Source organism: Diorhabda carinulata, chromosome X, assembly GCF_026250575.1.
Source record: "Diorhabda carinulata isolate Delta chromosome X, icDioCari1.1, whole genome shotgun sequence".
Lineage (NCBI taxonomy): Eukaryota > Metazoa > Arthropoda > Insecta > Coleoptera > Chrysomelidae > Diorhabda > Diorhabda carinulata.
In genome coordinates this window covers 3,967,555-3,992,652 of record NC_079472.1, presented here as the reverse complement: position 1 = coordinate 3,992,652, position 25,098 = coordinate 3,967,555, and the positions used below count along the sequence as shown (strand labels likewise).

The following is a 25,098-nucleotide window of genomic DNA, read 5'->3' as shown; positions in this document are numbered from 1 at the left end:
TACCGAAACCTTTTTAAATACTTTCAAATTCAATAATCTCTAATCTACTCTAACAAAATGATCTAAAAGACTTTCCTTTTTACCTTATATATATATTTAAATCGATAGCCATAAAACGGCGGATAATGTTTAAGCGTTTCCGCTTTCCAGTAATAGAATATCATCAAATCAAAAGATTGTAACTATTCTTGAAATGAATCGGGTTTAACAATCAATTAATAATTAAGAGTGAAAGTATTTTTTTATGTATCATCAAGAGGGAAAATGCAGCATCCAAGTGAATTTATTAAAAGAGGATTTCGATCAAGGGTTCAAATTGATGCCCATCTTCATCAAAGCATCTCAACGGAGAGACAGTTCCGGCGAAGCATGTCGCAAAGAATTTCAAATTATTCTTCAATTGCAAAAAAGCGGTTACACGGGAAAAAATCACAGAGTTTCAGGTCATATGATCGTGCGGGCCACTCAACGAATCCTCAAATGTCTATCCATTCTCCAAAATGACATAACGCATAGTGCGGCGAAGCTCCATCCTGCATGAAATGATGGATGTTTGCTAGAGTTGGATCGTTATCCATTTGCCCACGTAAATCATCGAGAATTTCCTAACTTTGGCGAATCACGTGATTCTCAAAAAAAAATACGAACTAACGAGACTTCCCGCGTGGATACATGCTTCCAAACACATACAAGGCATGTTTACTTCTTCTTCAATGAAGACCTTAGGATACTGGACGTTTACAGCTTGAGGTACCACTCTCAAAATTTCAATATGCGATCGAATTTATCCTCGTGAAGTGCGAGGAGAAGACGCGGCCGGTAAACGATCGGATATTTGAAGTTTTCCCGATAGCCGCACTGCAGATTGGTTCGGCTGCTCAACTAACGCAAGCGCCACTGTTTCTATATTTTCTTTAATTGTCCCAGATACCGGGAGCCGCGACGCGTCGACAATAGAGCCCGTTTTTAAGAATTTCTGGTCTCTAACACTATTGAACGATTTGGTAGCTGAAACTGTTGTTGAAATTCGGTAAACATAGTTTCGTAATCCGCGTTCGTACGCAAGATACGACTTAATAAAAAAAAAACTATTTCTTGAAGCTTGAACTTGTATCGGTTATTCATTCTGAAAACGCGTCTACTCGACATGCACGTATTATCATGACGACACAACTATCTGAAGCACGAATATGCTTCTTTTTAAACTTTTTTGACAGAGTTGCCGGACTTATGTCAACCTCTGTAGAATAAAATCTTAAAAAGTCCAAGGAAGAAAGCCCATAAAAATACAACTCCTGTGCAGTAAGACGGATCAAGCAACTACGTGAATTCGATTCGGGAGAACCTCGAAAAATTTTGTGAATTTTACTACTTGGGGATACTCGATTTCGCTGAACACGAATATCATGACAGAAAAGGTCGAGGCATCTGGTGCCAGTGATGGCCGTCATCTACGTCGTCTACGAGGACTCTGAGTAACTAGCTCATTTTAATTATGAAAATTCATTCAATTTTACTAAAAAATAGTGAAACAATATGTCAATGTCTATTTTTTTTATTGTATTATACTTCTGTTTCTTTATTTTCGTCGCCTCCAATTACATTTTCTTCGTTTGCAATTCCCGTGACAGGATATTTTTAAATATTTGTATAATTAATGCCCGAACAACTTTTGCAAGCGACACTTGCAGTATAAATCATTCTTCCTGCACACACATACATTTCCGTAATCAGTTTGGCACCCGCATATTCATGATGCTCAGTGGACCAGCCAATTGCGTCATTTGCTGATCTTTTAGTTATCTTCGATCAGTGGGATTCACGCCGCACCGACCATCGTCAAGCCACATTTGCACATATCGGTACCTAGCAGGTCATCGACGTCGTGATATTCGTTCAGCGACCACAAAAATCCCCAAGATATATTTATTCGGCAAAGTTTAATTTCCACGGAACTACAGTAGACGTAGATGTGGGCCGCCGTGGGCATCTATTAAGGTCTCTCTAGTTAGCGCGCCAATTTATATAAAAATAAATTCTGACAAGCTCAATAACTGCCGTTTTTCAATAACTAAAACTAATCACATAGATAATTACAGCTTGGTTTGCCGTTCAAGAAAATATAATTGCCGATATCGGAGCACGTCTCGGCATCCAGAGACAAAACCGTTTCTACGTATGAAGGCTACAATGATTTCATACTACAAAATGGCTTTTTTCGTTTTACAAAAAAAAAACAATTATCTATGATTGCAGTTTGAATATCCGTAGAAAGGAAAGCAATTTTCCAGGGAGTGACCAGCTAACTATGTATGTTTTTTCTCGTTGTCCGATGAACCCCAATTGTATTTTCTTGTACGGCAAATCAAGCGGCAATTTTTTTTGCAATTACGACAATAAACGGCAGTTTTTGAGGTGTGAAAATTTATTTTTTTTTATTAGCCCTTTAACTCGACCAGTTACCTCATAGACCCATTCTGAGTATTTCAATTTCTACCAATCGTGAAGCACTTTTTAAAATTCATATCCTCCTGTACTAATTCAATTTCCGTTTTTTATTCATAATTTTCGATCAAAACGTTCTATGTACTTTGATGCATCTGTCTGATTCTTCTTCTTCTTCATCATCATCGTGTTTGCATCAATGGTTGCCTAACTGCTGCTGGGATGATGAAGACCTGCTTTCACACCATCTTGTAGGTGGTCGGTTTTTCTTCCTTTGCAATCTTTGCCAACCTGATATTCAGTCCCAGTGGTATCTCCATTCCCTTCGCAGATTTCTCGCCCATCTCACTACATCCTGATTTAATCATTTCTCTTGTGGTCAAATAATGTGTGTCTCGCTATTGATCTCAGCGTTAGCATTTCAGTAGTTCCTAAAAGCCGCTTACTTATGATGTTCTCGGCTCTGGTCTCTATCGCGTCTGGTCTCATCCAGGTCTTACATCTTCTCGGTTCTCTGGATACCGTAAAAGATTTGGTTTTCTTCAAGGATATTTGCATGTTAACAGCTTTCGTTATTTGCTCAAACCCATACAGTAGCCTTTGTAAGTTATCTGAGATGATTACTGCCTTATTATCATAACATACTATTTTTATTTCTTTGTTTCCCATCCGGTATCATCTTCCAGATTGCTTTACCTCGTTTATAATATCATCTATTATGATTCAGAACAAGATCGGGCTGAGGCTGTCTCCTTGTCTGATACTAGCCGTCACAGGTGTTCTACTGCTCAGTTTATTTTCCATTCTGATATATGTGTAATTATCGGTGTTCAGGTCTTCGATTCCTTTTTTTATTCCTTCCTTCTCTTCAATAGAGTTATCACATTCCTCAATCGTAACCTAACAAATGCTTGGGTGAGATCGATGATGCACATATGAACTGTCTTATTCTGATCCGTCTTAATGCTCAGAAATGTCTAGGTTTTGCCCTTTTTTGTACTTTATTCCTTGGACTAGAAGTAATAGATTTTATATGCTACGTAATTATGAAAACAAAATCCACCTCAATTACATCCAGAATATCGATAACATTTCATTCTAAGGCAGTAATTTACAAACTCATACGTATATAATTAAACTCAATTTTTTTTGAACGCAAATTCTCGTTATCCGCTGTACGTGTTTTATCGTTAAAAGTGACACATACTGTGTCAACAGTTTTCCCGTATTTTATTGATTCCCTAGCAGATAAACAGTTACAAACATTTGATAACGAAATACTATTACTAATTTTAGTTTTGACGAATCAAAAATCGAAATATAAAAAATCCTTGTCGCTGCAAATATTTATACATCAAAACATTCAAAAAATAATACGTCTTTAAAAAGTTCCGAGTTGACAGAAAAATAGTTTCCATCACTGTGAAGTAATGTTTTTACCATCGAAAAAATTTTCTATACAAATGGGAGAAGATGAAACTTAAACATTCAATTTTACAAGACATTCCTCGCAGCAAGCCCTAATATTCTTCTTACACAACCAACTTTTACAATTTTTTCAAAAATAACGTGTTTCACACCTCTCGCGATATTTGCATTTTCTTTTTTTGGGTATCCTGAACGTCTTCTTCAGCGACACCAGCAAGCCGCATAGCTGAAGCACGTACTACTCTTGAGATACGTTTACCGAGCGCTTTTCGCTTTTCTTTTAGGTTGTCCTGCAGTAATTCTAGCGTCCAAGTCTTTCTGGAATAGTCATCGACATTTAGCGAACCCCCCATTGGGATTGTTGCCTCTGTAGATGACAAATGCATTGCTTGCAGCCAAATTCAATCGATTACAATTACAATTACATAACCAACGCTTGGTATTTCTTGCAACATTGTAATGATCTCAGGTTTTCTCATATCACCAGTCTCAACATCAATATTATCGTCTCGGTGCAAAAAGGAAACAAAGAAGATAGTTGTCATATCTTCATTGGATGCTAATGATGAAGAGTTTATTTGCCTTTTGATCCTCTGCGTAAATTAAGGGGGGAGGTTCACTGAACAACGCTTTGACGTTGTAAATCACGTCTGGGGCAAATGTTGCAACCTTGGGTATATTTTCTGTAAGGAACATATTCGTACGAGTGCGGGTGAAGACAACCAGGATAAAATATTTATTAATTTAGTAATCGATGTTGCACATTACCATTTCAAGAGTTTTAATGAGTCTCAGAGGTATTGTAAATATGAGAATTGAAAAAAAAAATTATGTAAGGATTTTATGGACTTTTGTTTCGACATGGACTTGTAGACAGCGCCCGCGGAAAGGAGTGTTAACCTTGAAATGTCTAAAATTTTTTACTCCAAATTGAAATTTTTCTTTAACGAGCCGTAAATATCGTTGCTAATAAATCTCTTCGCTAACTTCCACTTCGTTTTTCAGTTAATATTAAAAAAAGGTTAAAAAACATAAAAACATGCAAAACAATTTTTATATTAAAAATTTTTCGCCATAAAATGACTCATTTATCGATGTCTAAGACTATTTTGTATTTATTAATTTCCATCCCCGAGAAGGATATTCCGTGTTGTCCAGAAGAATTGCTAATTAAAAACCACTGGTGACTGGTTTATGATTAATTCTATATTTTTGGAGAAACTCCTCTTATCAGCTCTATCAAGGTAGAAGCGTCAAATTAACAAAAATCAATAAAAAAATATGCAAAATTTGTAGCTTTTTGTTGCTATTTAGTTGTCAAAACCGCGATTTTGTTGCTTAAGCCGTTCGCGAAAAATCGCAATTAATGCTAAATTCATATAAATCTAGCATAAAATTTCGATAAATCAATAAATATAGAGTCTAGTTAACTAGTGAACCAAAATTTGTTGCTAATTTATTGCCGCAAGTAAGTACTACCGAAAATTAGAAAGAAAAAAAAAGATCGGAGAATTTTTTATACTAGCAGTAATTTTCGTGAGACATGCTACTTTGAACTAACTGAAGCTTATTCTTCAGGATCATTTGAACATTGTTCAATGTGTAACAAGTGGAGTACAAGCTAACATGTACTCGAAAAATTGTTGCTGATCGAAAGAATCGGCCGATTATTAGCTTCCATTTTGTTGCTCACTCTTCAGGCTCATTTGAACTAGATCTTCTCTCAATTTTTCGTGTAACAAATGGAGTACAAGCTAGCATCTACTCAAAAAATTGTTGCTGATCGGAAAGATCGGTCGATTATTAGCTTCCATTTTGTTGCTCACTCTTCAGGCTCATTTGAACATTGTTCAATGTGTAACAAGTGGAGTACAAGCTAACATGTACTCGAAAAATTGTTGCTGATCGAAAGAATCGGCCGATTATTAGCTTCCATTTTGTTGCTCACTCTTCAGGCTCATTTGAACATTGTTCAAATTAGGAACTAGATCTTCTCTCAATTTTTCGTGTAACAAGTGGAGTACAAGCTAGCATCTACTCAAAAAATTGTTGCTGATCGGAAAGATCGGTCGATTATTAGCTTCCATTTTGTTGCTCACTCTTCAGGCTCATTTGAACATTGTTCAATGTGTAACAAGTGGAGTACAAGCTAACATGTACTCGAAAAATTGTTGCTGATCGAAAGAATCGGCCGATTATTAGCTTCCATTTTGTTGCTCACTCTTCAGGCTCATTTGAACATTGTTCAATGTAGGAACTAAATCTTCTCTCCATTTTCCGTGTTGTAACTCGATTTGTAAATCGAGTTCAAGCTAGCATGTGTCAAGAAAATTACTGCTAGTATAAAAAATTTGTCCGGTCTTTTTTTCCTCTAATTTTCGGTAGTACTTACTTGCAGCAACAAATTTTAGTTCCCTAGTTGACTTGATATTTATTGATTTATCGAAATTTTATGCTAGCTTTATATGGATTTAGCAGTAATTGCGATTTTTCGCTTAAGCAACAAAATCGCAGTTTCAGCAACTGCAAAGCAACAAAAAGCTACAAATTTTGCATATTGTTTTGTTGATTTTTGCTAAATTGACGCTGCTACCTTGATAGAGCTCCTCTAGTCTTATTATTTACGTTATAAAAACCTATCGCTACCAAAATTCCCCATATATTCAACCCCGCAACACCGACATATTCAACATATAATAAATACCATCTTAAAATAGTCGGCCGTAGCAAAACGGGCCTCGAATTTCCTTCCCAACGCACATAAACTACGGTTCCACCAACCGGGCGAGAAGAAAAGAAAAACAAAAACTATACAGGGGCAACAACATCGGTTCATAACGATGGCGGCAACAGCGCAACGAAACGCCACAAATACCGACGTTTGCAGATGTGGGAGAAGGATGAGTTGAGTAGCAACACCATAATTTTATATCTATTTTGATAATTTCTATGTGCTTCTATTAAAAATAAACGGTACTTTTTGCCAAGAAAAATGAGAAATTAATGATGAAACATTATTTGATATCAAGTAAAAAATAATTGATCTTCAATTTTATCTTCGAAAAAAAAAATACAAAAGAGTATGAAAAACATCCAAAGTTTCTTCATTGTTTAAATGTAGTTCTTGTAACAACACATCACCCAATAAGTCATGTAACTAAGAAAGACACATTTTTTGTCAAAAATCGATTTCATTCGATTAAGAGCAATACAATCATTTAAACGCTTGTCGAACTTCTCGAAGCCGTATTTGTAGGAGGATTTGTCTTTTGCCTCCAAATAGACTTCAATTTCAGCAATTGCTCATTCATTTGAGTTGAGCGAACATTATTTTAAGATCAGCGAATAGCCAGTAGTCACTGGGGACCATATCAGAGCTATACGGTGGATAAGGAAGCAATTCGGAGTGTAATTCGTTCAATTTGACCATCGACCGTGAATCGGTGATTTGTCTTGGTGAAACAGTGTTTTTTTCTTCGAGATATAAGGCCGTTTTTCCTTGATTTTTGCCTTCAAATGATTCAACAAGCCTATGTAGCATTCGTTATTAATTGTTTCTCCCTTTTGGAGGTAGTCGATGAAGAATATTCCCTGCGCACCCCAAAATAATGAAACCATAACCTTCGCAGCTGACCTTTAGGCATTTCGGACGTGGTTCACCGGCTACAGTCCACTCAGATGATGATCGTTTTGATTCCGGAGTGAAGTGATGGATCCACGTTTCATCCATTGCCATATATCGACGCAAAAAACGTGATTTATTACGTATGAAAATGTCCAAACACTGTTCTGAATCATCAACACGTTGTTATTTTTGATCGACTGTGAGTAAACGCGGCACCCAGTTTGAAAAAAGCTTTCTTATGTCTGCACCCACTGCCTTCTAATATCTTTACGGCCTCAGCTACCGCACACAAACTCAATTTTAAATATAACCAATTTGTGGATTTTTTTTAATGTTTTCTGGGGTAATAACATCAATTCGACGACCAAAACGTTTCTCATCATCGGTGTCTGTACGACCACGTTTAAATTCAGTAAACCAATAAAAAATGGTTCTTTTCGATTGAGAAGAGTCCGGATAACACTTTTGAAGCAATTGCTGAGTTTGCACAGATTTTTTTTTCAAGAAGCAATGATAAATTAACACACGAAATTGTTTTAAATCTATCCGACTAATCGAAATGTCATCTTGACAGTTGGTACTTCATAAACGTCATAAGGATTTGACAAGGGCAGCGCCATCTATGTGTCAGTCACACGACTTATTGAATGATGTTATATGTGAAATACAGTATATATAGTAAACATTAAAACTACTACTGAATTGTTAACACACACCAATTACTCAATTTCAAGTTATGTTTTTGTTATGGTGGAGAAAAAATTATATCATCTCAATGTCGACGAAGAATAGAATTTTTAATCGCGGTTTACGCAAAACACAATTGTTCATTAAAATTAGAATAATCATCGAATAATTGCGTTTAAAAAACGTCAGATCGTTATCAAAACACAAGGTCGTTCGAATGCTATTTCGGTCTGTGGTTGAGGTAATATTTTTCGCAACAGGAAGTTTGAAAGATAAAATTAACGGCGGAACACCTCAAGTTATTATTTTCAATTTGGTAAATCTTTAGTCAGTCATTCAAAATCAAGTAGATTCTGTAAAACAAAAATGATTTAGGGAACGGGAACATGAGAAACGCCATAATAAAAAGATTCTAGGAAACGACGGCACGTTCACAGAAAAAAAGTCTAGGAAGGAAATTTGCCGAGTAGAGTTTAGAAACTGAGAAATCAATGACCAATCAAAAAAATTTAGGACACGCAGTAATAAGAAGAATTGAGAAAAAATGATGCATCATATGAAGAGAAATTAGAAAACTTGGAAGAAGGAATAATCATAGAAAAGGAGTCTTCGAAATAAGGACGCAATAATAAAATAAATCCAAAAAACAATAAAGAAAGGAAGGAAAAAAGACATTAGATATAGAAAGTTGATAAAAAAAGAGGCAGTGATAGAAAAATATAGGAAAGCAAGAAGAGGAGAAGAGGAAGGAAGAGAAAGGAATTTCAGGAAAAGGGAAAACAATTATGAAAAATCTGGGAAACAAAGACACAATAAAAATTGAGAAAAAAAGTCTAAAAAAGGAGGCAGCGGTGTCTAGGTGATGAAGGAGCAGTCATAGAAAAGGAATCTAGAAGGAAGCATTTCAGGACAGAATCATGGAAAAGTGTCTAGGAAGGACACAGAGTCTGGGAAAGGATGATGTAATAATATAAACACAACACAGGGCACAATAACATGAAGAGTCTAGTAGTAAACGAGGCAGCAGTAATAGAAAAAAACCATGAAAAAAAGAGTTTTGGAAGGAGCAGTCATAGGAAACAGTCTAAGGAAAGAGTACTTGTAGAAAGAGAAGGCACGTCGTATAAAGAGTTTAGAAAGAGAAAAAACAGCTGTAGAAAGGATGATCAGGGCAGTCTTGGGAAGAGTATAAGAAGGAGGTTAGAAAGGTAAAGAGCAGTAGATACAATTATAGGAAAGAAGCTAAAGAAAGGGTGAAAAGAATCATAAAAAGTATGCGAGGATAGGAGGATACAATAATTTTTTTAAAAAAAAAAAAAGGAAGAAAAGAGTCTAGAAAACGAGACGGCAGAGTCAAAGTGATGAGAAAAAGGAATCTAGGAAAGGAAGGACCAATTATAGAAAGGAGCTTTAGGAAGAAAGAAAACGGCCACAAAAAAATCTGGGAAATGAGGACACAATAATAATTGAGAAAAGAATATAAGAAACGATAGTGCAAAGTTTAGTTAATGAGGGAGAATTCATAGAAAGAGAGTCCAGAAAGACGCAGCCATAAAAAAGTAGAGAAAAGAAGGAATCACTCATAAAAGCATTTTAGGAAAAAGTGTCTAAGAAGGACACGGTGTCTGAGAAAGGAACAATAATTTGAGACATCTAGTAAATCAAACAGCAATTAAAAAAATCATCGAAATAAAGAGTCTTGGAAGGAATAGTCATAAAAACAGTCTATGGAAATGGGCACCTGTAGAAAGAGTCTAAGAAGAAAGGGTCAAAGGAAGAAAGGGAAAAAGTCTAGGAAGGGAGAGGACACTTGTAGAAAGAGTCTCAGAAGGGCAGACTCAAGAAGAGCCTAAGAAGGAGAAGATCAGTCTTAGAAACTGAATCTGAGAAAGAACGATGAAATGAATGAACAGGAGGACACGATAATATAAAGAGTCTAGAGGGAATAGCATCAATAGAAAAAAATACCACAGAAAAAGTCTGTAAAGGGTTGGTCACAGAAAGATTCCAGAAAAGTAGGGGCAGTCTTTAAAAGAACAAAGAAAATTGTTATGAAGGGAAATTGTGTCTGGAAAAGAACGAAGAAATAATTAAAACTGAAAGGCCCGACAGACAAGGAGTCTAGAAACGGAGTTAGCAGTCACATAAAGAATTTAGGAGGAAAACTCTAGGATAGAAGTGTATAAAGGAGGCAGTCACAGAAAAAACCTTGGAAATAAGCACACAATAATGTCAAGAATGTAGTAATCAAATGCGCAGTCGTACAAACAGTCTGGAAAGGAAAGACGCGCAGTTATCGAAAATTATGAAAAACGGTGATAAAATTATTTAAAAAATAATTAAGGAAACGCGGAGTTATAATAATAAAGTCTAGAGCAAGCCTGACTAAAAGAGGACGCAATAAAAAGATTATGAAATTTATTCTGAACAAGAAACTTGTGTATAAATTTGAGCTCATATCCCAATGGACGCGAACAGAAAATCAAATACCAAATTTGAGTTTCCATTCCAATTTCCTTCTTAACGATTCTGTCAGTGGTCAATATTCTGTTCATAATTCCAATAGACCGCAAGGAAATTTTGTTTTAATAAAAAAAAACCGTCTCAGAAAATTTTAAATACAATAAAACGTAAAAGTATCGACCACCATCGCATGTGAATTTATTATTCAATCAATTATATCCAACAGAAATTATTCCGCAAATACGACACTGTACTATGAACCGAAAAGAAAAATTTTACTAGAATGTGTAGCTCAAGATAGCGACGAGACGTCTCGTTCCGAGGTAAACAACACACGAGACGAATACCAAAAAAAAAAAAAAGAATAAAACCAAACCAATACGGACAGACGGTCGTGCCTCGTACCCACCTTGAGAATAAACTCTACCTGTCAAAGAAACGAACGCCAAACCTGTTGCACCAATTATTATAAAATGAAATAAAATTTTAGAACCCGTAGGTAGGAAAATCACAAATTATTTCTTATTCATATTGCAATTATCTAGAGAAAAAAAACGTTCTACACAATCAGACAAAATTCAACATTATGCTTTATCTTTCAGGTGCATAGAACACACCCCTTTTCGGTACATAAACAAACAACCAAAGGTATCATATATATGGATATATATTGTTTACCATGTCGGGTCCCATTTCTTTCATATCCTATTAAAATGACATTATTCCTTTAATGCACTTTGTCACAAATTTATTTTATTTCTTTGTATATTATCGGCACTGGCGAATGATGCACCACAAAAACAAAAACACAACCGGCGTCTTCCCCGGTTCACTATTATCCGCTGTTAGAGGTGCGGCATTCAGCGTCAGACTGAGCTTAACAAAGAACCGACGATATTGACGCGCCTGCGCGACGCTGCAATGCGAGAGTGTATTTGACCGGCTCTCGCAGCAGGCGACGGGTTTTCGCTTCTTCGAGAGCTCGTATACTGAGGATAGAGGTGCGTAACAGCGTTGCCATATTCAACAAATAATTCTTCTCGATATTATTACTTGAAGTAATTGATGTTATAACTTTTGTTTTCTTTAACCGTTTCTATCTAGTGGCGGGTTACAATATTTTTAATAGTTTCATAAGATAACACTAGGCAATACTCGAAAGTTAATAGAGCCAAATCCGCTGCGCATTTCATTGTTAGCGCCTCAAAAGTTACAGAAAAATAAGTTTTTGTCATTCATGTCTAAAATCATATTGATCTTGAACTTCTGTAGGTTCTAGTGCATTGGTAGATGATTTTATTGACTTGCACTTCTCCAAAGAAATGAGTCCCGATAAATGGGGGTCTGCAGGCTATCTCGGTGTTCATGAGCCACGTCTGCCTGTCGCGTAAATCTTGCAAATACTGTTCGTGGTGGTGGATTATGCTGGACAGCTCGGAAGAGCATCAATCGTGATAGTATCGGTAAAATAGAGTAAAATAGATGGGAGACCTTTCTTCTATGCTCTAAGCTGTCCAAGTGTCTGGTCAACTCTGGATTACCTATAGGTCGAACTGCTTTTTCCTGTATTAACTGGAACATCTTCAAGGTACGCTTGGGAGTCAAGATCTAAATATGTGAGCAATATGTTAAAGATGGACGAGTCTTGCCTTGTAGAGGATTAGAAGCTGTTGTGGGGTATATAGCTTCTTGGTTTTTTGAAGCTGCCTTGGCAAACTCGCCACGTGTCTCTGTCAGGACATATCGCTTTCAACTTCAACACCCAACAAGCGAATTTACGGTGAAGGTGATATTTTATGTCCAGGCAGGACCGAATCCTGAGCAGCGCTACCAGTTTTCTTTATATAAAATAGCAGATTGCTTCCACCCCATTCCAGAATGTTTTCAAGATCGGTATTGATGATGGTGATCTGTTGCTGCCTAAGGATTTGACTAGTGGCAGAGTTTATTGGGGCGGTAATTTTGTTAAGTAAATCAGTGATGTACAGGGAAGATGCATCCCTGGGGAACACCAGCGTTGACCTCTGAGCTGTGTACATCTATAGCGAACCGGATGGATCAGTCTTTGAGAAAGCTACTAAACCAAGTGAAGACGACAAACCGTACGATATTCATGTATTCAGAAAGTTGTAATGCCAAACCCTGTCAAAAGCTTTCGATATGTCAAGTGCGATTGCTCTGGATTCTCCATATTTCTCTATACCTCCAGTTTCTACGTTAGTAACATAAGCCAGCAGGTCCCTGGTTGATCTATAGTAATTAAGTAGCTCAAAGTTATCAATTATTTTCGCCAAGTCACCTTTGGTAGTTAGCTGACAGTTGAATCGTTGAATCACGCAAATGTGTTAATTCTCCCGAATTATTTTGTTATATACTTCTAAAAGTCAACACATTTATTTAAGAAGTGTTATCGTGCAAATTTCAACCTGGATATTCGCAAAAACGATAAATGTGCCGCACATCTGCTACACCTTATGTCACAAAAATTAGACCTGTTGGTTTAATGGACTATATTCCGCAATGCCTTTTGGTAAACCAGTGATATGCGACTGTTATTTTTGCTTGACCTATATCAAAGACTCCTCGAAGAAATCGAACCATACGGTAAAATATCAGGAGGTGTCTTCTGTAATAAAAACAATCCCCCATTCGGAAGAAGTTCCTGTGCCTTCTCCAGTTTATGGTGTTGAAGAAAGTTCGAGCAGTTGAGAAAACGAAGAAATGGAAACAGAATGCACAGCTCCTGTTAGTCCTCAAGCATCGCATTTGATTAACCAATTAGAGCTTAATGATTTGGATTCGTCTAAAGAAAAAGTTGAAGTGTTAAGTTCAAGACTGAAACATTGGAATCTGTTTAAGACGGGAGTTAAAGTTACCGTGTACAGTAAACGTCACAGCTCATATGTTGATTTGTTTCCTAGAGGACGACTTAGTATACTGTAATGATATTGAGGACTTGATGTTAAAACTGGGTTATGAACATAGGTCAGAGGAATGGAAAATTGATTCCTCAAAGTCTTTTAGCTTAAAAGAAACATACATTATAATACTAGTGTTAAAAAAGATAGAATACAGCAAACACCAATGGTTTATCTGTTCAGTTTTGGAAAATGTTGCTTTGGTTTTAGGTTACAAACTGGCTACACGAAATATTGTTACTTCTAACGCAAGTGGAAGAGCCAATAGAGAAATTAACATTATGTAAGAACAATATGGCCGCCAAGAACTATTTACGTTCCTGGGCAAAAAAATGTAAAAAATGAACGGTCGGCGCACCAAATTAAGGCTAATCAGGAATTTTGTAAAAGCCATGGACAAAAGTAGAACTAGTTTCAAATTTTTAAAACAAAAACTTCCTTCTTTGAGGGCAGCTACCTACCACAAAAGCGACCACCAGTTTGATGTTGTTTCTGGTCATGACGACAAGTCCTACAGACTTCTTAGCTGATATGGTTATGAATCTGTTGGATTGTCTTAGTCTTGGAGTGTTTCTGCAGTAAGACTCCATCTGTTTCTTTTGCCGTTCGTTATCGATGTGGCATCTCGTGAAACCACAGAAGGGTTCCGGTCCAAGGTATGGAGTCGCTGCCTCTCTATCCGCTTCCTCATTTCCTGGTTTACCACATTTTAGAAAATGTTTACACTCTCACGCCAGTTTGGATGTGTACTCAAAAGCTTTCAGGCCGTTTGGCTATTTTAGAGAATGTAGATGTGCTTTTTGGAGCGGTTTCTATCCAAACACTCATAGTACATTTGTTCATTGCTACCAACTCCACCTAGAAAATGGCGAATTATATTTCTAGAGGTATGTATGGCTTGCATTTTGGTCCAGAAATGTCCAGTCCGCTAGCCTCGAACCGTCTGTGTACTAAAGAGATACAGTTTAACCTTGCGGAAGATTTTTATTGATCCATGATTGGCGATCGTTAGTTACCATTTCGAAGAAGTATCTTTATCCAACACCCAAATCTTGCACCTAGTTATTTTCAATTGTTACAAAGAGATAGCTAGCAACCCAGCGTTTTCAAAACAACGAATAGGTAATATAAACATAATAATAATGAACTTGATGCATTTCCTTCTCCAGTAATTGCTACATGTACAAATAAATCCTCTCCCTAAAACTACAACGCATAATAAGTCCACATAAACACAAAAAATATTTTAATAAAACACCTAGAACGATATGTAAAGAGTATTTGGCAACATCGCCACCTAAACTACTTGACAGTCAGAGTAAAAGCTTTACCAAAGACACGTACAAGAGCCGACTACCGACTTTTATTAGTGAAGACAGCAGAGAGTTTAATAGGTATAGATAGACATATCACTTTTTTCCTTGTCTTGCTTCTGTACCATTATAATTTCTCTCCATCCGGTGAGGACTCGAAATGGTCAAACGTTTAAATGAATCGTCGCCAGCGCGTTCTATACGGAGTGAATCAAAATCATAACTGAATAACAGAATATGATGTCTAAGCGGTTGTTTATGCGTTCCAAGAAACGATAAAATAAAAATCGATAATTACGTATTGGATAATTTCTGTGTCGGAGATTTGAGTGGAAAATCGTTAGCGTCTAATGGGAGCCTCCTTGAAGAAACAATCATTTGACGCGACGACTGCCAATTAGAAATAAATAAGGAAATCGATGGAATATTGAAATGTTCTCGTAACGGATTGAAATCCTATAATTACTTCTACTTATTCGATTAGATTAACAAATGATTTATCGATGTATACAGAGTGATCAAAAAATAAAAATAAAATAGTGAGCAAATTTGAACTGCACACTATAAAGGTCTAGGAAGAGCAAAGGCAGTCTTCAGAAGAATGAAAGAAGGAAAGGTGTTATCATAGAAAGAGTTTAGAAAGGAAAAGAACTGTTATTAAAAGTGTATATGAAATGAGAGTGGCTATACAAAGAAACAGAAAAAGTCTTAGGAAGGACAGAAAGGGGGCAGACGTAGAAAAAGTCTTCAAAAGACAGACATAAAATGAGTCTAAGAAGAAACGTTCGTAGAAAGAGCCTTTGATTGGAAAAGTCTCTAAAAAAAGTGAAGCACAGTCATAGAAAAAGTGTTTAGGAAAGGAACGGAATCTAATGAACGAGGCAGCACCCATAGAAAAAATGAGTATTAGAAGGGACAGCCATGAAAACAAGTCTTGAAAGATGGCAGACATAAAAACAGGCCTTAAAAGGGCAGGCAAAATGAGTTTTAAAAAGTAAGAAAGGGTCTTTGATTGAAAAAGTCTCTAAGAAAAGTGAAGCACAGTCATAGAAAAAGTATTTAGAAAAGGAACGGAATCTAATGAACGAGGCAGCACCCATAGAAAAAAGAAAAACTGTTATAAGGGACAGATATAAAAACAGGTCTTGAAAGAGGATAGACATAAAAGAGATCCTGAAAGAGGGTAGACATATAAACAGGTCATGAAAGGGCAGGCATAAAATGAGTCTAAAAAAGTAAGAAACGCTCGTAGAAAGGGTCTATTATTGGAAAAGTCTCTAAGAAAAGTAAAGCACAGTCACAGAAAAAATGTTTATGATTGAAACTAAATCTTATAAACGAGTCAGCACCCATAGAAAAAAGAAAAACTATTAGAAGGGACAAACAGGTCTTAAAAGAGGGCAGACATAGACATATAAACAGATTTGAAAGGACAGGCATAAAATAAGTCTGAAAAAGTAAGAAACGCTCATAGAATAGGCCTATGATTGGAAAAATCTCTAAGAAAAGTGAAGCACAGTCATAGAAAAAATGTTTAGGAAAGGAACGGAATCTAATGAACGAGTCAGCATAGAAAGAAGAAAAAGTATCAGAAGGGATAGACATAAAAGAGATTCTGGAAAAGGGCAGACATAAAAACAGGTCCTGAAAGAGGGCAGACATAGACATATAAACAGATTTTGAAAGAACAGGCATAAAATGAATCTAAAAAAAGTAAGAAACGTTCGTAGAAAGGATCTATTATTGGAAAAGTCTCTAAGAAAAGTAAAGCACAGTCACAGAAAAAATGTTTATGATTGAAACTAAATCTTAAAAACGAGTCAGCACCCATAGAAAAAAGAAAAACTATTAAAAGGGACAAACAGGTCTTGAAAGAGGGCAGACATAGACATATAAACAGATCTGGAAAGGGCAGGCATGGAAAGAGTCTTAAAAGATAAGAACCGCTCTTAAAAATGGGCTATGATTGAAGAAGACTGTAGAAAGAGAGAGAGCAGACATAGAAAGATTCTTCAAGGTAAGAAACGTTCGTAGATAAGGGCTATAATTGAAAAAACTCTAGGAAGAGAAGGGATGGAAAAAATCGGAATCTAGTTAACGAGCCAGCAGTCATAGAAAAAAAAGTCTTAGAAGAGATAGTTAAAGAAAAAGTGATTTGAAAGTGGACAGATATAGAAAGAGTCTTAAAAAATAAGAAATCTTGAAACGTACAGGAAAAAAAGAGTCTTGGAAAGGGGCAAACATAAAAAAAATAATAACAGATTGATTTGCTATAATTACTTCTGCTTATTCGGCTGAATTAAATGAATTATTGATGTATACAGGGTGATTAACTACCGTTATTTGCAAATATAGTAAACAGATATGAACTGCACCATAAGGTACTCTGCGCGGTCTTTCGATGACCTACGATATAATCCCGGCGGTATAGGATGAGTTAAACGAAGTTAGTTCGCTACATTCAATCTAGAACAACGCATAATATAACGTGAGTTAGGTCTCAATCAAATAGCTTGTTTTCGCGACTCTACGAAATGTCTGGGTCTTTAGGACGATTATTATATAAATTTACTCAAGATAGTGATGCCAAAAATGATTAGATTTGTGGTTATAAACAAAAAAATGCATTAAATTGTTTTTCCTGCTTTTTGGTGGCGATGGAGCTTGGAAGGAAATAGGAAACATCGATTTAGAGCACTATTTTCAGAGCACGAAGATTCGAGAATGACGCCAAAACTTTCACAACTTTTTATTTTTTCATATTCATTTCAACTTTTTCTAAGTACTAAACCTTTAATTGAAAATATTGAAAGATATCGTATGTGATGAAAGGATAAATCTTTTCAATACAATATGAAACCAGAAGAAATTTCATGGAATGATACAAAGCGACGTAAATTCAAATTAGTTAGGATCTATCATCGTAGATCAGTTTATTCAAATACGACGAGTAACCGAAAAGACTATATAAAGAAAAATAGAACGTACCCAATAGAAAAAAATACAGAGTAGTTAATTTAGAGCAATCGGGAGAAAAACAACCTACAATGGAGAATGGAGCGACGGGGTTTCGCCCCTTTTGCGCCCCCTTTCACGATTTATCGATTAAACGTCACCGCTGCCAAACGATATTTTGTTGTTCACGGTTAACTGGCTTTCATTTTGATATTAAACAATTCGCGAATTCGATTAGAAACATGGGCGGAACTTTTAACAGCAATTAATATTATCTTATATGGTGCTTTTTTCTTCAAAACACCTTTTTGGAAGATAATAATGCTTCAAATATCAATAACTTATAGACTTTGTAGTTTTCTCTGTCTAATAGAATATTTCGATTGTTCAAATTTTTTTAGAACGCGCCAGTTTTTTCTCAAAATAGAACCTTTCAAACAGATTAGCATAAAAGACGTCTGAAAATCGGGAAAATAGTTTTGATATAATATAGGTTGCAGTTTATCACCGACATGTATATGTAGGTATATAGAAATTTGGGGTCTCGTATACACTGCGACCCAAAGGATCTATTGTGTCCGCCTTACTTGCTGCGATACTGGAGAACCCAGTGTTTACAGCTGATCCATCAATCCTACTCCTTTTGAAAAGTTTAGAATGTGGAATGGCTCTCTGGAGTTTCACTCCGAGAGAATATGAATTATGAAGTCCCAAAATGTCGACGATAAAATGTAGGTTTAAAAAAAGTCATCCTGGTCACTATTGAGAACCAACACAAACAGAAGAATGATCAAAGAAAACACACATTCAGCAACAAAGTTGTGCACGTAGGAAGGAACATCACGCAATCAACATTTATTAAATCAATGAAAAGTTCAGCTGTTCAACTCGATATACTTTTATTGTAACCTTTAGTAAGAATCGAATCTTCCTAGATTATTCCTCACAATATTTTTTCTATAACAAACAAGGTTTAAGGGGGCTCTGGAAATCTTTCCAATCGGGATAAGACAGAACGTAAAGAGGACCAGTTGTGCACGGAAAGTCTTTGGACATCTCCATAAACTGGCCACCAAGAGAACTAGATACTCCCAATACGATTGGGGATTCAATCGTATCTTTCTCGTGATGACCCTGTTGAAACTGAATCTATCTGATCTAGATCGGGAAGTCTTCCCCTAATCCAAGTTGGAAGATATCATGGCGATAGATGAAGCATGAAGCAGGGTGATTCCCCAGGGGCACCGGGTCGCACCCCTCTGTATGCAGACCAATTGCTACTTGTGGGAACAACCATGGAGAAAAAAAAAGAAAAGAAAAAAACAGCTGTAACAAACCGCGAAAACACCTTTCAAATGAGAATACCTCATGAGAACGGGAAACGGGGAGAAAAGGGATCGCCTTCTACAAAAAACATGTCAGAACCGGGACAACCAGTAGGCAGAGGCGTGGACTCAGTTGAGCAGGATTGGCTTGCACGAGAGAAAGCAAGAAAGCAAGAACCAAAGCTTTGAAGCATAAACGTAAGGGTAGTGAAACAATAAAACTACCCTCAGCTTCAAAGAGAAAAAGTGGGCGAAAACACCCCTTCAAACCCTTAGAAGGGCACATATGCAGCTGTTGTCAATAAACTGTAACCAGAAAAGATCTGCTAAATGTATCAACCCAAATCTACGAATACTGTCGCTTTAATGGATACCTAAAGATGCTAGAAGTTGCAGATAATGTGGAGTGCAATACAGAACTCCAGAGCATACACTTGGGAGCATATGAAATAGAAGAAGAAGATCTTTGGCACTACGGCCATCCCACTTTCTGGACTTTTGAAGTAGTGGGTTTAACAGATCAGCTGTAAACACTGGATTCCCAAGTATCGCAACAAGAAAGAGGGACGCAATAGATCCTTTGGATCGCAGTGTTTATGATAACCTAAAATCTACATACATATATATACAAGATGTCAATTTGTAAATGTACTAGCATCTACAATTTTGTGCCCCTTTTAGAAAATTCCAAAATGTCCCTAGCCACTTGACACTTATTTTGAAATGTGTTTGATTTTACATCAATTCTCAATCCTTTTCCTTGTAAAACTAAACATAACTTTATGCAGTTCCTATCAATCACAATTTCCAAGAGATTACATCGATGACAATATTGGATAACACTCATCTAAAGCATGTCGAGGACCAAAAAGACCCTGGTTTTCTGGTATTGTAATATATACCTATAATTAGAGGCCCATTTCTCAAAGTTGTAAAAAAATTCCCTGATACAACCCTTAGGCTCGACAAATCATCAGTATGGTGCCCTAGCTAAGAATATAGAACTGCCCAAGAAATGCCTTAGAAGAATTACAAACTTAACAGTAACTGTTTATAAAAAATTGCAATAATACCAAAATGTATGAGAATATTATCAATCTATATATCCGAATTTCAACAAGACCTCACAACAGTAGAAAAAATGAAAAAATAATTAAAAATGAAGTTGAACGATGAAGAGTGTACTGGCTTGAGTATTTTGTTGTAAGGGCAAAACTAAAATGGGAGGCTCATATATAAAAAGTTGTGAAAAAGGAAAATTCTTTTGTGTATGCCATACAGTTCTTCGGTTTTAAAAATAGTTTGACACTAAGGAGCCCTAACTAAGAATATAAAGCTGCCCAAGAAATGCCAGAGAAAAATTACTAACTTAACAATAAATATGAAATCTAAAATGTACTTTTCCTAAAGAATTGCAATTTATACCAAGACAAATAACAGTTATTTTTAAAGGGAGAAAGTTTGTGAGTTGATTTTCAAATAAATTGTGTCAATTCTCAATACCTTTTTTTGCTAAAAAACAAATAAATATATAAATATTATCAATCTATATATTGTAATTTCAACAAGACCTCACTACAATTGAAATAATGAGAAAATAATAAAAGGTGAAGTTCAAAGATGAAAAGTGCACTAGCAAAAGTATTTTGTTGTAAGGGCAAAACTAAAATGGGATGCTCATATATAAAAAGTTGTGAAAAAGAATAATTCTTTTGTGTGAAGTACAGCCCCCCTTAAGTTCTAAAAATAGTTCGTAGAAGCTACACTAGAATATGGTCAAACACTTTGGAGCCTTAACTAAGAATATAGAGCTTAGGGTGAATCATTTCGGAATTTCAGTGCTCAGGCAAAATATTAATCAACATATAGAAAAAAAAGTCTCACCTAGTATGAGCTCTTAATATCAATTTTAAATACTTACAATTTAAATATAAAGTTTTACCATTTAAAATGAATGTAAAAAAATTTTCTTTTTCCAAATTTCTAATATTTACTTTATACGATGATGCAAATCAGTTTGATAGGGAATTTTATGTTCTTCGAAGTCACTTTAGAGTTTTTTTGTATAACTCATGCTGGTTCACCAATAGGAGTCTGCGAAGCACAGTTTTTGGAAAAAAATTTTTTCTCCTATTAATGAACCGATTTTGGAGAGCATAAAATATCCCACAAGGTTCATCAAGTGATTTGTATTATTGTAAAAAGTGAGCATTAGAAATTTGAAAAAAAATTAATATTTTATGCTCAAACTTGGCGAGATTTTTTTTGTTGTAAGAGCAAAACTGAAATGGAAGGCTCAGAAAAAGGCAAATTCTTTTAAGTATGTAATACAGAAAGCACAAGCCTCTCATAAATTCTAAAAATCCTAAGAATAATATCTTAATGAGGACAAATTATTCTCGGAAAATTCCTGGGTTTTTTATAGTTTAAAACAATGGTAACAATTATGTTTCAAAATATTCCGAGCCGTTCTATCAGTTACATCAAATTGTGTAGAAATTTTTGACAAATTTTGAATAGAAGAACATTTTCAATATTTTTGACTAAACAATATGTTAAGACTTACCTGATGTCTCATCTGTTGGTGCAACTGCTGCGTCAAACTTTGAGGAGGCAAATAAGGTGGATGATGTAGAGGTGGAGGTGGCGGCAACTGATTTGACATATAAATGAATTGTTGTTCGTGGAGACCTTTGTTGATATTTTGCCCACCCATATCGTAAAGAGGAGGCATCGCAGCCGCGGCGGCAGCCCCGGCACTGCCCATATATGAAATGCTGTTAGGAGGAGTAGCCACTTTGTTATTCACTACAGTGGGGTATTTCCATTTCTGGTCATGTTGGTTCTAAACCAAAAAATATATCATTTAATTAAAGTTCCGATCTATTTATTCATATTAATTCAAATTTGATACAGTAGGACCTCTACGACTCTTTCCATGTAGTCCCCCAACCTCTCAAGATGCAATTTTACTCAATAATTATAAAAAAATACTTAATAATTATAATAAACTCTTACATTCAATGAAATTTTATGAAATTTCTTTCAAAATATGTAATATAAATGCTCTATAAATCAGAAGAGATTAAATTTTGTATTACAATCAAATTATTGAAGCCCTACTGTACCTGAAATTATGATATGTGCTTATTTTATATTATGATTACTTACATCAACAATTCCTTCGTCTCCAGCCCATCGTTGCTGCTTTGGACTGAATGAAGGAAATTCCGGATCTGGTGGTCTTTGAAAAATGTAACCAACTGCAGCATCATCTTGTGTACGATGCAGCCCTCGATCCATTTCAGCTTTTATTATGCCATCACCTTCTCCGCCCCCCAACCACTTCATTGGTGTCTCTAAAACAATATATTTTCAGTTTATCACATAAATAAAGATTTTATATACATTACAACCGAATTCACTTTAAGACAACTAACAGAAAAAGTGAGATGATTTATGTTGCAGCAGTTGATTTACAGAAAGCCTTCGATAGTATAAACAGAGAAAATTTAAGGAAAATAATGAGGAATCGAAAAGTTAGTAAACAATTTATAAACATACTTAATAATATAAGTATATAAGAAAGCAGACAATATGGCATGAGTTAGTGGGAAGACAACAAGTAGTTTTGTAACTTACTGAGGATTGAGACAAGGAGCCCATTAGTCATGAACAAAGAAGCTAAAGAAGGAAAAAACACACATCAGATACAACAGAGTGAAACCTACTAATATTTGCTAACACAAAAGAAGAGTTACAAATCAGAATACAGAAGCGGAGTCATAAAATGAAGCAATATGGACTTTTGATAAACATACCTATGCAAAAACAGGAACTGGAAACAAAGAGCATTTACAGGTTAAAGTATCTAAGGACAATCATAAGAAAGAGTATTCTTCATCAAAAAAGAGACAACAAAAAATACAAAAACAAGGATCTATATATCAGTACTACTACCAAAAATCAAACAATATTTGAAATGGTTTGGACACGTAGTGAGAATGAAGAAGGACAAAACAGTTAAAGTGATATGAGAAACCAAAACAAACAAAAAGAAGACTCAGTCCCAGAAGGAAATGAAATGGAGAAATAGCAAAAAAACTGGAAAAAGAGATACTGTTTACACTACCACCACACCAATACTCACATTACACTGTAATTATGAGTGTTGGTGTAGTGATAATTTAAACAGTGTGTTTATTATGAATATCAACAATGGTTCCAAAAAGGAAGCGAAAGATAGAAATGGAGAAGAAATATCACCTCTACACCTATGGCAGAAGAGGTTATGGATAATGAGTATAAGCAAATAGAAATTATCACTATTGTATTAATGCAAAGCAATATTGTCTACTTATTCTCAAATTTATAAACGCGACATTCTAAACATAACCTACAAAAATTTAGTAGTATTTACTTATTTTGGTTTCAACTTTATATATATATAAAAAAAACAATTTTACGATGTTACAGAAATATACTTTTATTTAAACAGATCAACAAATTGATTTATAATACCATTATTTATATTTACCACATCACTAAACACATATTTTTGTAGACACTTTCATTTTCAACTATGTAAATGAATTATTTGATTATCATTAATACATAGTTTAATCAAACTAATAAATGGGTGGTATTGACAATGGTGCTATTTAAGAATCAATTAAAATGTATTTACATTCAATTTTTTTGTTTAGAAAGCAATCAATTTTATTAAACTGTAAATATTTCAAAATATTCTGCTGTCAAAACGATATATTAGGATAACATATATTGTATACAAATATAACTTGTATGTACGCCTTTACAAGAGGCTGACTGCTATAAAAGATAACAGTTAAGATAGTTTCAAGTATACCAACAACTTGTCAATTCTCTTTCTATCCTGACATTCCTGGTACATGTATTTTATTTACAAATATATAATATGTGTAATATTTTGCTTTAATAAAATGGAAAATCGATATTTTTATAAATAATGAAATAGGCTAGACCATGAAGTAAAAAACATTATCGCCATCTGTCAAATCCCCTTAAGATTTTCGAAAGTTTGCAGTAATGATTACATCAAACTTACATATGTATTTAAAAACGTTTATTGAAATTAGCATTATAGAACTAATTTAACTCAAGTTTGAATAATCTGAATTTGTTTACGATTTGACATTTTGTTATTCCCGGTCCTAAACAAAATAATGGCGTTTTGACAACTACCAATAACACAAAGAATATTGTTGTTAATCTTTAACTGCCACTCGAAACTAACCAATTTCCAGCAAACATAAACTTACCTATTGCTGATCAGGAGGCACAACTTATATCAACTAATTGTATTTCTCGAAATTTTCTACGATCTTCGGCGTCGGCTTTGTTAAGATATTTTCCACTGTACACAAACACTATTGGAATTCACAATTTGTACACTATTTTTTCAATTCACGACACAAAATATTATCACTAACTATACAATAAACTATATACAATTTACAATAACTACAAGATTCGCGATTTACGCCATTTATACAGGATGAATTTTAAGGATTTAAAAATGACAGCAATTTATGAGCTCTCTCGCCATCTTGTAATTATGCGCACGCATCATGAAACTGCTGTTCTTTAAACAAAACTTTAACGCAACCACGAATACACAATATTCTCAAGCAACAACTGATTATAGATAACCACCAATACGAGAAAAGTTCCATATCCTTTTTTTTACTTTTCAAACAATATTACAAATTATAAATGAGAGCAGATCATAATTAATAATAAAAAGATGCTATCCTTTTTAAATTTGCGTTTTATTTGAAATGACCTTAAGCAGTGTTTTTGTCAATATAGCAACTTTTAATAACTAAAAATCGCTTCTATTTAGAAATACATATTTTGAACCTGTTTCTGGTTTTAAATATGTAAATTAAAGAAGCAGA

At 35.1% G+C, this 25,098-nt stretch overlaps 1 protein-coding gene across 8 annotated transcripts in view; it reads right to left on the bottom strand.

Moving 5' to 3' along the window:
- Window positions 1-24,802, bottom strand: part of LOC130901193 (maternal protein pumilio-like) — a 338,508-nt gene extending 313,706 nt beyond the window's left edge. For 3 of the 8 annotated variants that reach the window (XM_057812368.1, XM_057812372.1, XM_057812371.1), the window contains exons 1-3: window positions 24,460-24,800; window positions 22,331-22,518; window positions 21,726-22,004 (exon numbers count right to left, since the gene is read on the bottom strand). In XM_057812368.1, the coding sequence (XP_057668351.1) occupies window positions 21,726-22,004; window positions 22,331-22,510 (459 nt within the window). In that variant the 5' untranslated portion in view covers window positions 22,511-22,518; window positions 24,460-24,800. Of the gene's footprint in view, window positions 1-11,326; window positions 11,543-21,725; window positions 22,005-22,330; window positions 22,519-24,459 lie in introns of those variants that run through there. The other 5 variants (XM_057812374.1, XM_057812376.1, XM_057812369.1 and 2 more) reach the window with 4 other exon arrangements.
- Between the last annotated feature and the right edge of the window lie 296 nt (window positions 24,803-25,098).